Here is a 20,924-nt window from a genome sequence, read left to right as displayed (position 1 = left end):
AATATATAGCATATAAGAAAGAAAAAAGGATTCTAGGGAACAATGTGCAATTTTACTCTTTGGTTACAAATTATTTCATATATGACTCTAAAATGGGAAAACTAAAGCAAGAAGCAGGCATTAGTAATAACAAACCTCTGTATGGTGTTTATAAGTTTGCAAAGGGCTTTACCTGCAGTAATCCTGTTTAAGGTAGTACAAATATTATTATCCTTATTTTTACAGATGGGAAAACTGAGGCTATGATTGTCCAAAGTTCCACAGTTATTAGACACCAAAGGCCAAATATGAACCTACAGCACTCTCTACATAATAATATATTTATCACATAAGTTTAATATAATTACACATGAGTTAGGCAAATACCAACATAGCCAGTAGTGTTCTTCATTTCTGGATAGGCATCACAACCTGATTAAGGGAACCTGACTAAAATGACATACTATAAAATAATCAGAAGAGAACGAAAGCAAGTATTTTTCACAGTTACTGTGGGGGGGGGGGGGGGGGGGGGGGGGAGAAGGAGGGAGGTTGGAGTGCTTAATCAAACAGGTGATACAGGTGATCCCAAAAGATAAAAGAGAATTTCAGTTACGAAATTGAATGGGTTTTCTGCAAACAAAAGCAATGGAGCTAAGAAAAAAAGGAAGCTGTCCATTAGGGGGAAAAAAATCTCTGTATCAAACATTTCTAATAAGGCCTTGATATCCAAGACATACAGGAAACTAAAACAAATATAAAGACTAAGAACAAATAGATAAGTGAACAAAATGGTTGAACAATTAAAAGAACAAACTAATATCAACCATTTGAAAATCTGCTCCAAATCATTAATAAGAAAAATGTGAACAAAATAATTCTGGGGCTTTACCTCACAACCAGCAAACTGGTAAAGATGGCAAAAGTTGAAAACTGTTAATATTAGAGGGGTGGCTAGGTAATGCAGTTAATGGAGCACTGGCTCTAGAATCAGAAAGATTTCATTTCAAATCCAGCCTCAGACACTTAACACAAAACTAGCTGTGTGACCTTGGGCAAGTCACTTAACCCCAATTGCCCTACCTTTCCCCCCTCCAAAAAAAAGCAAAAAAACAAAACAAAAGTTAATATTAGAGATGCTGAGAAAATAAAAAAAAAATAGGTACATTACTACACTGCTGGTGGGATTTTCAAAACTGGTCCAAAGATTGTGTAATGTAAGCAATTTGGAGTTTTGCTAAAAATCTAATTAAATTATACATACCTTTTGACCCCAAGATCAATAAAGTATAAAACCCAAAGAAGTCAAAAGATAGAATATTTCTATACACACAAAAATATTAAAAGTAGCACTTTTCAAGGGAACAAAACTGGAAACAAGACAGATGTCTATCAAATAAGGAATGGCTAAGTGAATTGTAGTACATCATTGTGTGTGACATAACAAACAACTAGTAGAAAGAGTCATATACAGGAAGCTTTAAATGCATTGATGCGGGGGCAGCTAGATAGCGCAGTGAATAGAGCCCTGGCCCTGGAGTCAGGAGGACCTGAGTTTATATTTGGCTTCAGACACTTAACACAAAACTAGCCACGTGACCTTGGGCAAGCCACTTAACCCCAATTGCCCTCCAAAAAGCAAACAATAAAAATAAAATAAAATAAATGCATTGATGCAGACTCAGGTATGTAGAACCAGGAAAACAATATACACAGTGACTTTATATCAATCTAATAAAACAAAGGATAAAATAAAACACTGTATAATCATAATAACCAAGCTTAGCATCAGAGAAGAGGTAAGAAAACACAACTTCCTTCTTTTGTTGTAGAGGTGGGGGACTACAGGTATGGAGCACTACACATACTATCAGGCTTGGATGATCAATTGATTCTTTTTTCTTAACTATATTTTTCCTCATTTTTATTTTCTGTTGCTAAAAATAGCTTGTTATATGGGGAGGCAAGGAACATATTAAGAAACTGTGATGTAAAAACAAAAGATGAAAAAATGTAAATTTTAACTGAGAAAAATCTATGTATTCCAAAAGAAATGAAAAAAGCTAAATTAGAAAAGGCCTTTAGAAAGGTAAAAACAGTAGGCAGCTGAGCTAAGAAAGGTTGCTTCATTTTCCCCCTTTTTTAAAAATACAAATATCTATTTTTTTTGCCAAGTTAATTTATTCATTTTTTCCTCCATCTGGATAAAGAATTTTCTTGAATGGCTATGAAAGGGGAGGTAAGAAATGGCAAATTTCCAAAAACTATGCAATTATATTCAATTCTATGAATCTCAGAAACAAAAGAAGGGGCTCAATTTTTTTTTTGATTCAATTTTATTTTATTTTCAGTTCCAAATCCTCTCCCTGTCCCTTTCTTACTCACTGAAAAGGCAAGAAAAACAAAACTCATTACAAATATGTATAGTCATGCAAAACCAATGCTCACATTAGTCATGTCCAAAAATATATATATACATATACATATATATATATATATACATATATATATATATAAAGAAAATATGCTTAAATTTGCACTCTGAGTTCAACTCTCTATCTGGAGGTGGGTATGTTTCATTACGAGTCCTTTGGAACTATGGTTGATCATTATGTTAATCACAGTTACTAAGGCTTTCCAAGCTGATTATCTTTACAATATTGCTAGTATTGTATTAATTGTTCTCTTGGTTCTTCTCATTTCACTATGTATCAATTCATACAAGTCTTCCAAGGTTTTTCTGAAACCATACCCTTGATCATTTCTTTCAACATAACAGCATTCCATTCAGACATTCCCCAAAGGATTTACATCCCCTCAGTGTCCAATCTTTTTTTTTTCTTTTTGGAGGGGGGGAATGCAGGGCAATTGGGGTTAAGTGACTTGCCCAAGATCACGCAGCTAGTGTTAAGTGTCTGAGTCTGGATTTGAACTCAGGTCCTCGACTCCAGGGCCAGTGTTCTATTCACTGCGCCACCTAGCTGCCCCCAGTTTCAAATTCTTTACTACTTAGAGAATTGCTATAAGTATTTTTAAACTACTGGGTTCTTTTCCTCTTTCTTTGGTCTCATTGGGGTATATAGACCTAGAAATGATATTGCTGGGCCAAAGGGCATGCTCAGTTCTCTAGCCTTTTGATTATTCACAGCATCACCAACAGTGTATTAATGTACCTACTTTCTCCAATAGGGCTCTTTCTGAAGAGGTCTTGATAAGTTACTGTACACTTACTCCTGCTTCTAAGGATTCTCTAGATTTAAACCAAATGTTAAAAAAAAAAAGCTGGCTACAAAAGAAATGATACATAAATAAGCAAAGCTCATACCAAGCTGGAATATTTCATTGATATTTTATACAAAGGAAAAGTATTATCCGTGAAAATAAACCATGGTAAGCATTTTGAACAAAAATAGTCAATCTAGTATACTAAAAGCTTTTCCTCTAATACAGAGGTTCCAAAACTTATTTGTCCCATCACCCCCTTTTCAAAAAAAAAAAATTACTCAGCACCCTCCTGGAAATCTATTTTCTTTAATCCTTTAATGTTTTTGGAAATCTATTTTCTTTAATCCTTTAATGTTTTTCTAAATACTTTAAAAAATATTTTTAAATGATGTATCATAAATTTAATAATTTATTGTAAATTTGTGAGGTTTTACCTGCACTGAAATTCTGATGATGCAATACTGCATCATGTAACTGTATAGTATCATATTGTAAACAAGTCATTACTCACACATATTCCCACTGATGCATTCTGAACTTCCTGACAGTGGGTGACACACTTGCCTGCCAACACTTGTTTGTTAAGACCTGCTGGTGGACTTGACGACTGATTGGTTATAATTTACATTTTGTGTGTTATTTGGATAATTATGTAATCACTATGACTTTAATTCTGTTAAACAACAGATGAAACATGTATGAATGGTTTTTCCAAATTTACTTATATTCTTTTTCTTTATGCTTCCACTACCCCCTTATTTTTATTCAATGCTCCCCAATTCTACCCAAGGCTACTACTGCCTCCCTGAATCATTCTAGCACCACCAGGGGTGGTATCACCCACTTTGGTAACCTATGTAGTTCTTCCCAAATTTCCAGCAAATTTTGCTCAACAATGTGTGAAAAGAATAATGACTCCATTCTCTTTCCCTAACACAAAATCTATGGTTTGGCACTAGACACAAGACTGTTACTGTTACTGTCAAAAGTGAAAACTGAGGATCCAACTCAAAAAATCTAATGACTGGTGTATAAAGCTACTAAATATTTCTTTCACTCGAGGAGACCTGGAGTAACCTTTATAGCTTACCAAATTGAGAGATGAGTTATAAACGGCATGTACAAATTTGAGGTAAAATAACTAAAAATTGTTTATCTTGACTATTCAAAGGGGAGAGTAAAAGAAAAACAAGAATTCTGAACACGTCAATGACCAATCATGTCTCCAGAGGACTTGTGAAGAAACATGTTACCCACTTCCTGCAAAGGTAACGGACACAAAAATTTTTGGACATTTTTGCCACGGTGTGAATTTGCTTAGCTTGACTATCTGTGATTGTTAAAAGGGTTGTTGTTGTTGGCTGTTTTCTTTCTCTTGATTTTTAGTGCATGCATAATTGGGGGGGAAAGGACAAAAGAGGATGGTGAAAGGAAGAAAAGGAGCAATGCTGATGTTCCCTTCCCAAGAGGTTCATTGTGACATTTTTTTTTAAATGCCCAAAATAGAGGAAAACTCAGAAGGAGGCCTGATAGGCTGAACAGTTTTGAAAGTAAAGCACAGAATTTATCCTTATATACATGATTCCTACTCCTGATCTCTTTGCCTAAATCTTCATCTAAAATATTTTTCCTTCCATTCCCCAAAACCTCCAAGGCATGGTAAGGCACTAAAAAGTAGCACAAGTACCTCTTCCTCTGTCTAGTATACAGATTAGGCAAGAACCCATCCCTCCCAGGCCCTTCCCCATCAAAAGAAGGAAATTCCATCCCATAAAATAATACTTCACTAATGGGGGAATATAAGTTCTAATGAAGAAATACTAATTCATCTTCCTCTTCTCTCTTCTAAGGTCCCACAACCCTTTTAAAGTTTGTCCACAGATGTTCTTTCTTTGATTTTTCAATGGTCATTAAATCTGGTAAAAGTTTTTTTTTAATAGCCTTATACAGTCCTGAAATCATATATGCCTTTATCTCATATCTTTGCTTGTTATATGTAGTTGTTTACTTTTCTTGGGTTTCTGTCATTTTAACAAGTTTGCAAATCTAATTTCTTTCAAACATCCATTTCTTATAGTTTAAAAAAAATAAAAAAGGAATGACTCAAATTCAGTTGTTGAAAATGCATTTTGTTTCACTGACAATTATGCTTAACTTTGGAATTTATTTGGGAGGTATAAACATTTCTCTTTTGCATAACATCATATTCTAATTGTTTCTTTAAGTGAGAGTAATTTGGGGCAATTTTTACTGGTTTTCCTTTTTTTTTAAAGCAATCGGAGTTAAGGAACTTGCTCAAGGTCACACGGCAAGCTGTTTCTGAGGGTGGTGCTGAGTTGTTTTTCCTTTATACAGTGAAGGGGCTTCTCTGTGTTTTTAATGTATACGAGAGAGTTCTGAACCTTTACCTCAATTGTTGTTTAGTAAGTTGAACTTAGAGTTTCCTTCTGTCAGTGTTTCTGGGGCCTACTGATATGGATTTCCCCACCCAGATTCCAGTACTTCTCTTGTACTTTGGGGGACACAATTTTCTGAAATATGATCATTAGGTATTTTTTAGTTCAATGTGTTTTCTTTTTCAAAGAACTATGATCTGAGAAAATCAAACTGATGTTGTCTCCATTTTGGTAAGTGATTCTATTCTGTATATTGTATATATTCTGCATATTATATATATATATATGTTCTGCCAATATTTTATATAACTGCTTAAGTCACATTTCTTTGTCTTGAGTTAATTTCACAGGTTCATAAGTTTAGTCTTCCTCTCTAAGTCAAGCTTAAAAGTTGTTTCCCTACAAATTATTTTAATAAAAGGAAATGTTATATCTATATCACTAGCCAACCAATTAGAGGAAACTTATTATCCACATACCATTAATCATTCTTGAAGGTATATTAAATCAATCAGCATTTCCTAGTAACAAGATAGGAAGAGGGGTGGCTAGCCCTCCATTCCTAATTTCCAAACAACTATATTGTTTTTCCCCATATATGATCGTACCTTCTATTTTTTGGAGACACCTTTTATCTATAAAAACGATCTGTCAGTCCTCATTTGGGGTCTTAGTTTACTGAGGAGGCTGGGACCCTATTTAATGGCAAATTTGCACTTTGCTAACAAACTGATCAAAGCTTTGTGCCTCAGTTTACTTTAACTTCAACTGTGACAGATATTTAGATTATGTCTTTGCCTTTTTTTTTTTGGAGGGCAATTGGGGTTAAGTGACTTGCCCAAAGTCACATGGCTAGTAAGTGTGTCAAGTGTCTGAGGCCAGATTTGAACTCAGGTCCTCCTGATTCCAGGGCCAGTGCTCTATTCACTGCTCCACCTAGCCGCCCCTGGATTATTTCTATATATTTCTTCTTTAAAGTCAGTTCCCAGCAGTGTTAGAGATTTCATATATTTTCATTTTTGCTTTTGATTTTGTTAATTTTCCTTCTACTTTTGCGTTTTCTAGTTCCAAATCTGCCATTTTCTTTTCTAGACAATATACTGTTCATGGCAAGATACTCTTATCATCTGCTTTAAAAATCTGTATTTTTATTTATAATTTTTAATTTCTCCTTTGATAATTCACAATACTGTCTTCATTCTAACCTTATTTCTTATTACAATTTCTTTATTATACTCCTGAATTATTCTGAGAATATTTTAATTATTCCAAGAATATCTGAAATATTCTTACAGTTGTTCAGTTAAAATTTCTAGGATTCTCGAGGCAGCTTCTGTAATCCTTTCTCCTTTATCACTGGTTATTTGATAATTTTATTTTCACTCTAGAATAATTATTGACTATATCATTTTCTTGAATTTTTTGTTATCAGCCTCTCTACTGGTTTTGTCATGAAGACTTTCCCAAAAAAGGTTTCCTTTTCACTATTTCTGTCTATTTGTCACATTTCTTGCTATTCACTATCTACCTCTGACCCATTCCTCCAGCTCTTGCTTTAAAGCCACTTCTTCCGGATTGGTGAAAGTTCCTCATAGATAGCTAGCTGGCTTCATATCCACCAACCCGCATTCCAATCATCTCCTACCATGTCACCAAATCAGTCCTACTGTACTTCCCATTTCTATAGTTTACTTTAGTTCTGGGAATAGTAATCAAATTAACACTACTATTCTTGGAAAGGAAAGGGTATATCAATCAATGGCCCATCTCTGTGACTCCCCAGAGGAAACCACATGTCCCTGGCCTCTAATCCTCTATATGTGTTGTCTTCCCCATTAGAATGTCAGCTTTTGGAGGGCAAGGACTGTCATCTTATATCTTGTATGTGCATCACCAATGCTTATTACAGTGCCTAGGACATTGTCATTGTTGATGTTCAGTTCTTTTTGGTTGTGTCTCACTCTTTGTAACCTCATTTGGGGTTTTCTTGGCAAAGAAGCTGAAATGATTTACTATTTCCTTCTCCAACTCATTTTAAAGATAAGGAAATGGAGACAAATACAGTTAAGTGACTTGCCATCTGAGGCCAAATTTGAACTCAGGAAGACGAGTCTTCCTGACTTCAGGCCCAACACTTATCCACTGTACCACTTAGATGTCTGCCTCACACACAGTGAGCATTAGATAAATTCTCTTCCCTTCATTCATTATTTTCTGAGGTAATTGAGGTGAGCTGAAAAGACATGACCTCTTATTCAACCATTTTGCTAAAAGTAATGAGTACTTTTAAAAATAGTCGATTAATGCCACCTACATTTTTCCTTAATTCCTTAGTTCTCCTAATCTCATATATACTTCATTCATTCATAAAAATATTTACCAGACAAGATAAACTACTTATGTATGGTACGTTCTTTAGCAAGAAATGATGTTGTGAATAGGCATCCAATTGTTCCACAGTAGATCATTAACTGTTTCTTTTATAAAAGTCATCTTTTAAATCTGAAATTAGGAACACAGCCTATATTCTCAACCTTAATTATGCCAATGACTTGTAAAGTAGTTACTTACATGATATCTTGTGTCTCCTACTATAATCAGTCTATCTCATATCTCACATGCTGCTAGTCACAGAACTTTGTAAAAAGAAAGTGATGCATTTATTGAATGAACAAATAACTGCATATACTTACCCTTCGAAATGACACAACATAAAAGGTATCTCCCCTTCTTCGGATAGCTTCAAAGAAATCTTGATAACTTCTAGGTGAGGCATAATAAACTTGCAGCTCACTCCCTGAATTCCTATAAAACAAGAAAAAAAGAGAAAGGCGTTGCTTGCACATGAGGATATTTATGCCTTATCTGATTGCCTTTCATTTTAAGCATACCAATGTTTCCATTTAAAGGATTTCTCCTAATAATGTATACTCAAGGAAATAATTAATTGCTAGAAATACCATTAATTTAATCCAAGACATTATCTAAACATCCATAACTGAAACAAGTGAAAATATCTGGCAACCAAAGTTCTACACCATAAAATTTTCTGACTCATTTGATCCCAAATCATATTTCCATTTTTCTACTGGCGAGAGACCAAAACTGTGGCAAAAGAACCAAAACATTAGTCTACAATTATTAGTAAAATGTGGCAATTTTCTTTGCAAAATAATAGCTTTGTAAGCAACTATCATTTATAAAAAGCAAGCCTCACAATTCCTACCCCTTCTAAATTGTTTTATCCTTTTCAAAAACTGAAAAACAAAAACATACCACAATTCCTACCCCTTCTAAATTGTTTTATCCTTTTCAAAAACTGAAAAACAAAAACATACCAACCAATTGTGTGATTTAATGAAATTTTTTAAAAATTTACACTAATAACTAAGCTACTATCACTTTTAGTGCAAATTGTACAATTTGCCATGTCAGTATAAACATGTTATATATAAGTATCTTAAATAAGATTAAAAACCAATTGCAACTACTCCATTTCCCATTCTACATAAAAGATATGGTAAATTCTGGAAGAAGTATAATCTAGAGACCAAGCACAAATGGCACAATAAGAAACCCACCGCCTTCCCAAACTGCTCCAGCAATAACTGAAGAACACCAGACTAAGTAGTGATTAGAAAATCAAATAAGAAAAAACAATGGGGGGCGGCCAGGTAGCACAGCGAGTAAGAGCACAGGCTCCAGTGTTGGGATGACCTGGGGATCGAATCCGGGCTCAGACACTTAGCACCCACCCAGAAACACCTGGCCATGTAACCTTGAGCAAGTTACTTAACCCCAATTGCTTAGGGGTGGCCAGGTGGCTCAGCGAGTAAGAGCACTGGCCCCAGTGTCAGATGACCTGGGGATCGAAAATAATTGGCCATATAACCTTGAGCAAGTTACTTAACCCCAATTGCTTACAAAAAAGAAAAAAAGTAAAAACAATGGGTCATCTTCCCAGCTCAAAAGCACAATTTCAATCTATTGGCAAGTGACTAGGGTAGGAACTGAAATTCAGCACTCAGATGATCGAGGTAGCTGAGCAGAGTGAGGGCTTAACACAGGCCCAGGCCTCTTCCAGAGGGAACAGGAACACAGATTTAGTGCTCAGAGACCCAAGTATGGGGTCATCCAGAGATGATCTGGGACTCAGTCCCCTTCCCATGAGAATGTGAGCTCCCTGAGGGCTGGGATTGTCTTAATTTTCCAATCCACCCCTAGTGTTTAGGACAGTGCTTTGAACAAAGAAAGTGCTTAATATATCCTTCATTCATTCATTTGGTACACTCATTCTGCAAAGTAGTTTGGAACTATGCCCAAAAGTTATGACACTGTACACTCTCTGACTCAGCAGTCCCATTAGTAAGACTGTACCATAAGGAGATCAGAGAAAGAGAAAAAGGACCTATGTGTACAGAAATATTTACATCAACTCTTTTTGTGGACATGAAGAGGGTACTCATCAACTGGGAAATGGCTGAACAAATTATGGTATACGAATATAAGGGAACGTTATTGTGTAATTAAAAAAAAGAGAAAGTCTGAGAGAAACCTGTGAAGATGTATATGGATGGAGGCAGAAGGAAGGGCAAAGAATCAGGAGAACAATTCATACTATAACATCAATACTGGAAATACAATTTGAAAGTCTGAAGAACTCCTATCAATACAGTGATGACAAGGATGACTCCAAAAGACAGATAAGAATACTACCCACTTCTTGATGGAGAAGTGATGGATTAAGATGAAGAATGAGCCACACATTTTTAGACATGGACACTATGGAAATTTGTTTTGCTTGACTATGCTTATTTGTTCCAAGGGTTTTGTTTTTGTTTTTCTGGAGGAGGGCAGTGGAAAGAGAAAAACAAATGCGTGATAATTGAAAATAAAATTAATTAAAAACCTTAATGCACTAAAAAGATAAGTATAATCTCTAAGAACTTTTTCAGGGGCTTTCACTTATTATTCTTCTGTTTTAACAAACAGCAAATATTCAATAATACCTTAGTTCCAAACAAAGTGAAAACCTGACATAGTCTGACCAAGGGTTTAATTTTTTGTCAGTGAGCTTTCACCTTTTCTTACCTGATGCTGGTTGTTTCTGTATACTGCACAGCCATGAGCTGAGAATTAGAACCATGTTCCAGAGAATTCTAAAAGAGAAAAAATAAAATTTATTACAAAAAAGGAAAGAAGGTCTTTTCCATGGACTCCAGTCCATGACTAAGCCTTGGGTGATTACAAGATTCATGGGACAGCTAGGTGGTGCAGTGAATAGAGCACCACCCCCGGAGTCAGGAGGACCTGAGTTCAAATCCAGCTTCAGACACTTAACACAAAAACTAGCCATGTGACCTTGGGCAAGTCACTTAACCCCAATTGCCCTCCAAAAAAAAAAGAAGCAAAAGACAATGATTACAAGGTTCATATAGTCTGTTTAGGTACATTTTGGTTAAGAATATTCACATATAGTTTCTATGTCATCAAAAATCTGTTTAATAGACTAAATTCCCTTCAAATGGGCTTGGCAAAACACCAACACCTATACCTGGTACCCGCATCTGTAGGTCAAACACCAAACAATATGCCCCTGGATATCAGTTATAATGAGAAAGGAAGTGATCAAAAAGAATGCCCCATAAAAGAAAAATCTGTGCTCTAGCCAACAGGCTCCACAAGTTTTAACATCTAAGATATACATAAGCAATGAATGCTAAGAACATAACTTGTGTGAATAACTATTTTGCAGTTATAAATAGAAAATATAAATTACGAAAATATATCTTACTGTTCAATGTATTTAACACTGATCAATACACATGTGAACTGAGCCATTAACTCAATACATGAGCAAATGTATTGAATATAAATGTAGCCCAATCCTGAAGACAAAAAGTAGCCCATAATTCCATTAAAAGTCTACTTTCCACCATATGCCCATCACCTTATATCAATAATAGTTGCAAAGATGATCTCCTCACCCAACAGCAAGAGATAGAAAGAGAAATTCCATTTAAAGTTACTGTAGACATTATAAAATATTTGAGAGTCTACATGCCAAAACAAACCTAGGAACTACATGAATACAATTACAAAACACTTTTCACACAAATAAAGTCAGATACAAATAACTGGAAAAACAGCTGCCTAGCTAGTAAAAATGACAATTCTAAATTCTGAGGGCGGAGTCAAGATAGCAGAGTAGAAACAGGACCTCTGCACAGCTCTGGCTCCTACCACCTCCAATTCATGTAAAAGGGGACTCTGAACAAACTTTGGAGCTACAGAACCCACAAAATGACACAGAGAAGCTAACCTCCCGCTGAGGACAGCCCGACAGGAAGCAGCCAGCACAGCGCTCTGGGAGCCAACCCCACCCCCTCGGGAGCCAGAGGTTTTAGCTCCAGGGCAGGCCTGACCAACGACCAGCTAGAGGGACTCCAGATCACCAGCAGCTGTGGTGGTCTAGAATTATCAACACATAGATGTTAAGGACAAAGTGAGAGGTCAGTGCAGTGCAGACTTTGGGACCCAGTAGCTAGGAGTGAGTTGGCTTTTGCCCCCAGGCGAGAAGCCGCTGAGACACTGGCACAGCCAGCCAGTGCCACGCGGCAGCTTCAGCTCCTGGCCTGCAAGTATAGGGTGACCAAGCACCAGTCTGAGGGGTAATCGCTCTTGTTTTAACCTTCTTGGATCTGGATTGCAGTCTAGGGTGGAGGTCCTGGGGTGTGTGTCCAGCTTGCCAGAGCCTGTAGAGGCTTCAGAGAGGGCACCCATCTAATACCTCCGGCAGCTGAGAAAACCCCAGCATTTGGAACAAAGCTCCTCTGTCTGGTGGCAGAATCCTACTATGCCAAAAGTTAGTCATCCCAAAAGATCATACAAATGGGAGCAGTTCTTTTGGTAGTGGCAAAGAACTGGAATTTGAGGGGATGCCCATCAGTTGGGGAATGGCTAAACAAGTTGTGGTATCTTAACGTAATGGAATACTATTGTGCTATAAGAAATGATGAGCAAGTGGACTTCAGAAACACCTGCAAAGACTTATATGAACGAACTCATGCTGAGTGAGGGAAGCAGAACCAGGAGAACATTTTACACAGTTATAGCCACATCATTTGATGACTAACTTTGACAGACTTGGCTCTTCTCAGCAATGCAAGGTTCTAAGCCAACTCCAAAAGGCTCATGATGGAAAATGCCATCCACATCCAGAGAATTATGGAGTGTGAATGCAGATTGAAGCAAACTATTTGATCTCTCTCTTTTTTTTTCTAATGGTTCATTCCAGTGGTTATAATTCTTCTTTACAATATGACTCATGTGAAAATATGTTTAATGTGAATGTATATGTAGAGCCTATATCAGATTGCATGCTGTCTTGGGGAGGGAGGAGAGAAGGGAGGAAGAGAAAATTTGGAACTCAAAAGTTTGTGGAACAGAATGTTGTAACCTAAAAATAAATAAATAAATGAATGGAAACTTCTTCTCAAGTCATAAAAGGAGAGTACCAGACTTTCACTCATTATTAGTGCTTAAAAAATATCCTTTCTATTGCCCTACCTAAACAACTATTTAAGCAATTAAGTTCTACTTAACAAAAAATGCTTCACCTATTAGAGTACTTTTTTCTTCACCATTCCAAGCTGTTGTTTTCCGGATTTAGTCAGCCCCATTTCATGCCAGAGGGAACAAAATTATAATGTAGATTTTATAATGGAGTAGTCCAACCACCTCAATTGATATCTGAGGACACCCAAGGTCCATAGGGGGAAGTTAGGTGGTGTAGCAGATAGAGTGCCTATCTTGGAGTCAGGAAGACAAATCTTCCAAGGGTTTTTTTTGGGGGGGGAGGGGCAATTGGGGTTAAGTGACTTGCCCAAGGCCACAAGGCTAGTAAGTGTAAAATGTCTGAGGCTGAATTTGAACTCAGGTCCTCCTGACTCCAGGGCCAGTGCTCTATTCACTGCGCCACCTAGACATCCCTCTTCCAAGGTTCAAATGTGTCTTCAGACAATTACTAGCTGTGTGACCCTGGGTAAGTCAATTAATCCTGTTTACATCAATTTCCTCATCTGTAAAATGATCTGGAGAAGGAAATGGCAAACCATTTTAGTACCTCTGCAAAGAAAACCCCAAATGGGGAGAGTCAGAAATGACTGAAAAATGAACAACTGAAAAGGCCCATAAGGGTTAAGTGAATTATCACCTGTTATACCAGCTGTAAAAAGCAGTGCTGGTATTCAAATTTAAATCCTATTATTCCACATCCAGTTGATTCTTATTCTACTAACCCACAAAGAAAGAACTGACTGATACCATGTATACTTGAGGTGTACACAGTATCCAACTGAATATTCCCTAGGCTAGGTTATAACCAAAAGGCTGTGTTGTCCTTTTAAACATAAAAACCTACCAATGAATTAAACAAAGCAAAGTAAAAAAAAAAATTAAATTAGAGCTAAGGTAAATATGGGCAGGTGGAATAGATTTATTAGTTGATTAATTTTAAATAACTATTGCTATTTTGGCAAAAAAAGAATAAAGAGAAGTTAACTTTCTTTTCCTCCTTTTTCTAGTCTTAAGTATGGTGAAGGGGTAGAAAAAATTAAGTCACAGGGACAATAAGTAAATGAGAAATAGGTGTAAATGAAGCAAATGACCGTTATTTATGCTAGATCCAAGATTTGTATCATTTAACAAGGAAAAACTGCCCCTTGGCTTTATGCTTTTTAAATATCATAAATATTACATAACATTGACATTGGACATACAGTGTTGCATATTTTGTTTGTTTGTTTTTTTGCCTTTTGGAGGGCAATTGGGTTTAGGTACCTGGCCCAAGGTTACAAGGCTAGCTTTTTTGTGTGGGTGTTAAGTGTTTGAGGCCAGAACCAAACTCAGGTCCTTCTGACTCCAGAGCCAAAGCTTTACTCACTGCACCACCTGTTGCATATATTTTTTAAAAAATGTTTACTATTATAATCTGGGGCATTCATTTGCATTATGTTTTCAACAGCTGAGAATTTATTTAATCTGTAAAAATGAAAAATCTACTTAGTGGGTTTTTTACAAACAAAGATGATTTAAAATTAAAACATAAGTCCCAGTGAATAATGAATTAAGCATAATGAAATATATAAGTAGGACCTTATCAAAAGTGATCTTGAGGGGTGGCCAGGTAGCACAGCGAGTAAGAGCACCGGCTCCAGTGTCGGGATGACCTGGAGATAGAATCCCGGGCTCAGACACTCAGCACCACACCCAGAAATAACTGGCCGTGTAACCTTGAGCAAGTTACTTAACCCTGATTGCTTAAAAAAAAAAAAAAGTGATCTTGAGGGGCGGCCAGGGAGCACAGAGATAAGAGCACCGGCTCCAGTGTCGAGATGACCTTGGGATCAAATCCGGGCTCAGATACTTAACACCACACCCAGAAATAACTGGCTGTGCAACCTTGAGCAAGTTACTTAACCGGGATTGCTTTAAAAAAAAAAAGTGATCTTGGGATCCCAACCATGGGACAGCCTTGTAGATGGGAATGTTTTATTATAAAAGTTCTTTCCATACTTCGATATTTAAATACTGGATGTATAGTCTAAGACTGAATTCTACTTTACAACAAATAGTATCATAGTAAGACTTTTATATAAATATACAGAAAAACATCTTTTTCTTAAATTAGTACCTTTTCAACATCCTAAATGTCTCTTAAAATGTTAATTAATAAAACATAACAAATCAGAAAAGGTAGTTATTATAATCCTTTACAAATAGAGGCCTGGAAGTCTTAACTATGAAGACAGTCTAGAATGGGATTTTTCAGATGTTTTAAAAACAAAACAAAATAGATAATATAATATGACCAGGATCTTTATATTTTGTTTACACTTGGATTAAATAGGCCACTCACCACATTATCAGAGTGAGCTTAATCTGAAGCTTTTCTGGTTTTCCTCCCTAGATCTTTCAAATCTGATTTATTATCCTCTTTCTTTTTTTGGTGTGTTTACCACTAAAGTTGTCTTTGTCTTCCCAGGCATCTCATTATTGCCCTCTGCTGTGAGACACAGATACAGACATCAAGTGGAAGAAAAGAGATCTTGGGAAGAGAGTGAAGGATAAGGGAGCTGAATTCATCTACTATCCTCTATTTCTAGGATACCTACTTACACCTGTCAAAGCTCAATTCGAGTACATATTAGAAAAAGACATTATATATTCATTTATTCTCAAAGAATTTGCAGTCTAGTTACAGAGATAAAGATATGAAACACAAAAAAGCTTACCCCAAGTCAGTACATGATTGTGAGATAAGTGGTTTAATAATAATAACAACACTTTCTAAACCAAAAATGGGAACATATGCTCTGGCAAAAGATACTCCTTCCACAAGGCCTTTTCACAATGACTTCCTTTTCTTGAAATCAAGCCAGATTGAATGGTCAGCACAGGTACAGATGATGAGCATTCTAATTTCATAGGAGGCTTCGTGAAGAAAGGAGAGTGTAAATTTTTTACCTGACAGACAGATAGAAATTACACACGCACAGAGACTGAGGTGAGATTCCAGATGAAGGAAAAATGTGAAATGTGGAGGAAGAAAAAGCACAAGACTTGTGCTGATAGAAGGTGGCTATATGAGTAAACCAATTTGACTGGAGAGGAAGGTTCAAGGGAAATGAGACTACAAAGGTAGACTAGTGCTGGATTATGAAGGATCTTGCTTTGAGCGACTAAGTAATTCTGACTTTATTTTACAGATAAGGGGGAGTCACTGAAGGCTTTGGAGCAGAGAAGTGACACAAACAAGCCTGGATTCTGCGACCCTACAGCTTAACCTGATTGATCACTGGAGTGAAGGAGAAGCATTGATATCCTCCTCCTTCTTTCATGGGGTTCAAGCCATTTAAACTTTCTGAGCCTCAATTTCTCATGCATAAAATGAGAATGCTGGAATCAATGACCTCTAGAGTCTCTTCATTTTTAAACTGACAATCCTACGATATGTATTTCAAGTGGGAATGGATAACTAACAAAATTCCCCTTTCTCAAACTAAATGCTTTATATTATCATATTTCCTCTTCCCACTTGCCCCATAGTCTTAAATCTTCAAGGAAGTAAAAATTAAATCTTGTTTTAGGAAGAGTTATGGATTCCTAATCACAGTATGTTTTAGAAAGCTTAATCTGAGACCTGTGTATTTAAAAGATTAGAAGGGGAGAGATGGGAGGCAGGGAAAGATATAAGGAGGTTAAAATAGTAATGTTATCAACACTAAGCAAAGAGGGGGCACAGCAAACTTAAATACATACAACTGCAAAATTCATTTTGAAACTTGGTTTCCCTTCTGCTTATTTTTAATCCCCACCCCCCATGTAAAAAAAAAAAATATATATATATATATATATATATATGTAAAAAGATGCTGAGAAGAGCAGGAGAGGATTCTGGGAAGATGGTATAGTACGTCAGAAAATACCAGGATCTCCAAATTTCCACCACAAACAAAACAAAACATCTCCTCAAAGTGAACTTTGAGTAGCAGAAATAATTAAAAGTTGGATTAAAGCAATGTCCTTCTAAGACAACTTGAGAGGACCACAGGAAAGACTACACCTCCATAGGCAGCAGTTTCACCAGAGTGAAATGCAAACACCTCTAGGCCAACTCCACTGAATCCACAAATTCCTCACCTCACAGACAATGTGGGGTTGGATTACTGAGCAAGGAAAGACTAAAGCTCCCTCTGCTGCTGCAGGATGCTAGGTCCAGTTGTACTGACCAGACATGGTCCCTGGGCCATAGCTGCAGGTGAGAAGGAGCTAGCACATGCCCAGTAAGTGTAGTGGCAGGGGTGGGGCAGGCAATGGGGGGGCAAGGGCTGGGGGACTGTTGGTTGTGGGCACTTGCAGGACAGCAGAATCTCTGGTTTCCATTTCAGTGAAGAGGGTGAGCCGATGTTTGCAGCTGTGGTAATGACCACAGGGAGCAAGAGCATCTGTAGTAACAGCCCAGCCAGGCCCCAGCTATCGCTGGGATGGAGAGGAGTGCCCAAGGTCTGGCTCCCAGAGAGTGAGTGCTTAGAAATGAACAGCAGGGAAAAACCTGAAGCTTAAGGCACTACCCTCTCTTCCCCCACACACCTCAGGACTAGAACCTGACTAAAAAGCTGCTAAAACAAGAAAATAATGAGCAAGCAAAGGAAAAAGAATGTGACTATAGATAGCTACTATGGGAATAGAGAAGATCTGAGTTTATATTAAGAAGAGGAACATTTTAAAAACCACTCCTACTTTAAAGAAAAATGTCAAATGGTCCCAATCCCCAAAAGAGATCTTGGAAGATTTTAAGAAGAACTTTAAAAATCAAATAAGAAAAGTTGAGGAAAACTGGGGGAAAAAATAAGCAATCCAAGAAAATCAAGAAAATTATGGAGAGTAAAAAAGAAACGGGAAAAAGAGATTCAAAAGCTTAAGGAAAAAAATAACTCCTTGAAAACTAGAATTGGGCAAGGGGAAGCTAAAGATATTATGAGACACCAAGAAATAATAAAACAAATTCGAAAGAATGAAAAAAAATAGAAGAGAATGTGAAACATCTCATTAGAAAAACAACTCATCTAGAGAATAGATCAAGGAGAATATAAGAACTACCTGAAAGATAGGAAAAGAAAAAAAAATCTAGATATGATATTACAAGAAATAATTAGGGAAAATTGCCTTCAAGTTCTAGAACAAAAGAATAAAATAGAAATAGAAAGAAAAATCCATTAATCACCACCTGAAAGAGATCCCAAAATGAAAACTTATAAGAACATCAGAGCCAAGTTTTGAAGCTCCCAGGTTAAGGAGAAAATATTATAATTAACAGGAAAAACACAATTTCAATACTGTGGAGCTACAGCTAGGATAACACAAGATCTAGTAGCTTCTACATTAAAAGACTGAAGGGTGCGGAATATTATATTTTGAAGAGCAAACAAGCTGGGTTTGCAACCAAGAATAACTTACCCAGAAAAGCTGAGTACAATCCAAAATAAAAAGGAAAAAATAATGGACATTTAGTGAATTGACTCTCATATATTTGTGGAAAAAAGACTACAACTCAATGGAAAATAAGACATACAAGATCTATGAGAAACATAAGGTAACATTACTGACCAATTATAAGGGACTCTATAATAAAGTCAAACAGTTTACTACTTCTTATATAGGAAAATATTATATGTACTCTTAAGAACGTCATCATTACTTGGGTAGTCAGAAAAAGAATACACAGAAGCCTTGGGATTGAGTTGGTATAATGGATTGAGTCTAAAAATTAAAACTGGTTAGGGAGAGATAAAAATGGAGCAATTATTTCATACACAAATGAGGCATAAATGGAAGAACCATTACAGTGGAAGCAGGTAGGGGTGGAGGGCTGGTACTGTTAGAACCTTATTCTCATCAGAACTAGGTTAAAGAAGAAATAACATATACATCTAGAAGATTTAAAAATTCTTCTAAATTTATAAAGAATTAGCAGGGGGAGGGGACAAAATAAGGAAGGGGTTTTTAGAAGGGTATATAGATAAAGAAGTAGGAGAGTTTGAGGACAGGTTAAAGGATAGATTCTTAGAGGGGTGGATAGATTAAGGGATAGGAGCCTTAAGGGGGAAGGATGAGGGAGGGTATTTTAGAAGAGGTGGAGATTAGGGAGGCAGTGGCTAAGAAGCAAATCAGACATGTGAGGAGGGATAGAGTAAAAAGAGAGGGTGAGAAGGAAAATAAAGAAGAAAAATAGGATATAGGGAAATACACAACCAGTAATTATAACTTTGAATATGAATGGGATGAACTCACTCATAAAATGGAAATAGCAGAATCAATTAAAAATTAGAATCCAACAATATGCTATTTATAAGAAACACATTTAAAAATGAGATATAGACAGAGTTAAAATAAAGAGTTCGAATAGAATTTATTATGCTTTAGCTGAGGTAAAAAAAAAAAGCTGGGGTAACAATCATGACTTCAGACAAAGTTAAAGCTAAAATAGATTTAATTAAAAGAGATGAACAAGGAAACTATACTATGACAAAAGGTGTCATAGAAAATGAAGTAATATCAATACTAAACTTGTATGCAGCAAATGCTATAACATCTAAATTTTTCAAGGAAAAGTTAAATGAATTAATGTGGAAACTGGGAGTAATACTATAACAGTGGGGGACTTTAATCCTCCTCTCTCTGATTATATGAATCTAGCCAAAAAATAAATAAGAAGGAAGTTAAGGAGGTGAATAGAGTCTGAGAGAAGCTAGATAAGATATATATCTGGAGAGATATGAATGGAAATAGAAATAAGTACACCTTATTCCCAGTGCTACATGGTACTGTACCTTTAAAAAACTGACCATATATTCGGGCATAAAAACATAAAAAATTGGGAGAAAAGTTTTATAGACAGTTTCTCAGATAAAGTTCTCATATCTTGAATATATAAATAACTCTGTTAAATTTATAAGAATACAAATCATTCCCCAATTGATAAATGGTCAAAGGATATGAATAGGCAGCTTTTTGATGAAGATATCAAAACTATATATACTCATATGAAAAAATGCTCTATATCACTATTGATTAGAGAAGTGCAAATTGAAATAATTTTGAAATATCATTTTACACTTATCAGATTGGCTAAGATGACAGAAAGGGAAGGCAACAAATGTTAGAAGAGATATGGAAAAATTGGGACACTAATTCACTACAGGTGGAACTGTGAAATGATCCAACCATTTGAGTGCAATCTGGAATTATCCCCAAAGAGTTATAAAACTATGTATGCATTTTGACCTAGCAATATCACTATTAGGTTTGTTTTCCAAGGTGATTAGGAAAAAGGAAAAAAGTTGTTTATGTTCGAAAATATCTATAGCAGCTTTCCTTGTGGTGGCAAAGAACTAGAAATTGAGGAGATATCCCTCAACTGGGGAATGGCTAAATAAATACTGGTATGTGATCATGATGGAACATTACTGTACTATAAGAAATGATTGGATGGTTGATTTTAGAAAAACATGCAAAGACTTGCATGAAATAATGTAGAATGAAATGAGAAGATCCAAAAAAATCACTGTACATAGTAACAATGACATTGTTCTAAGAACAACTTTAAATGATCAAGTTATTTTTGAGTATTATAAATATCAAACTATAAAGGACCTATGAAGTAAGAAGTAGCTATATTCAGAGAAATAACTGATATAGTATGACTTTACATATATACACATATATTTACATATATACATATATTTTTGTATCTAATGGCAG

The 20,924-nt window shown here is 36.1% G+C and overlaps 1 protein-coding gene across 2 annotated transcripts in view; it reads right to left on the bottom strand.

Moving 5' to 3' along the window:
• ATF6 (activating transcription factor 6) overlaps positions 1 to 20,924 on the bottom strand; it is a 209,592-nt gene that overhangs the window by 104,553 nt on the left and 84,115 nt on the right. For both annotated transcript variants that reach the window (XM_069094642.1, XM_069094643.1), the window contains 2 exons: positions 10,692 to 10,759; positions 8,294 to 8,405 (listed from right to left, as the gene is read on the bottom strand). In XM_069094642.1, the coding sequence (XP_068950743.1) occupies positions 8,294 to 8,405; positions 10,692 to 10,759 (180 nt within the window). The remainder of the gene's footprint in view (positions 1 to 8,293; positions 8,406 to 10,691; positions 10,760 to 20,924) is intronic.

This window comes from Petaurus breviceps, unplaced genomic scaffold (assembly GCF_028583685.1).
Source record: "Petaurus breviceps papuanus isolate PSGF00001 unplaced genomic scaffold, PetGlider_PUasm1.0 220, whole genome shotgun sequence".
Classification (NCBI taxonomy): Eukaryota; Metazoa; Chordata; class Mammalia; order Diprotodontia; family Petauridae; genus Petaurus; species Petaurus breviceps.
This window is presented reverse-complemented; position numbering and strand designations above follow the sequence as displayed.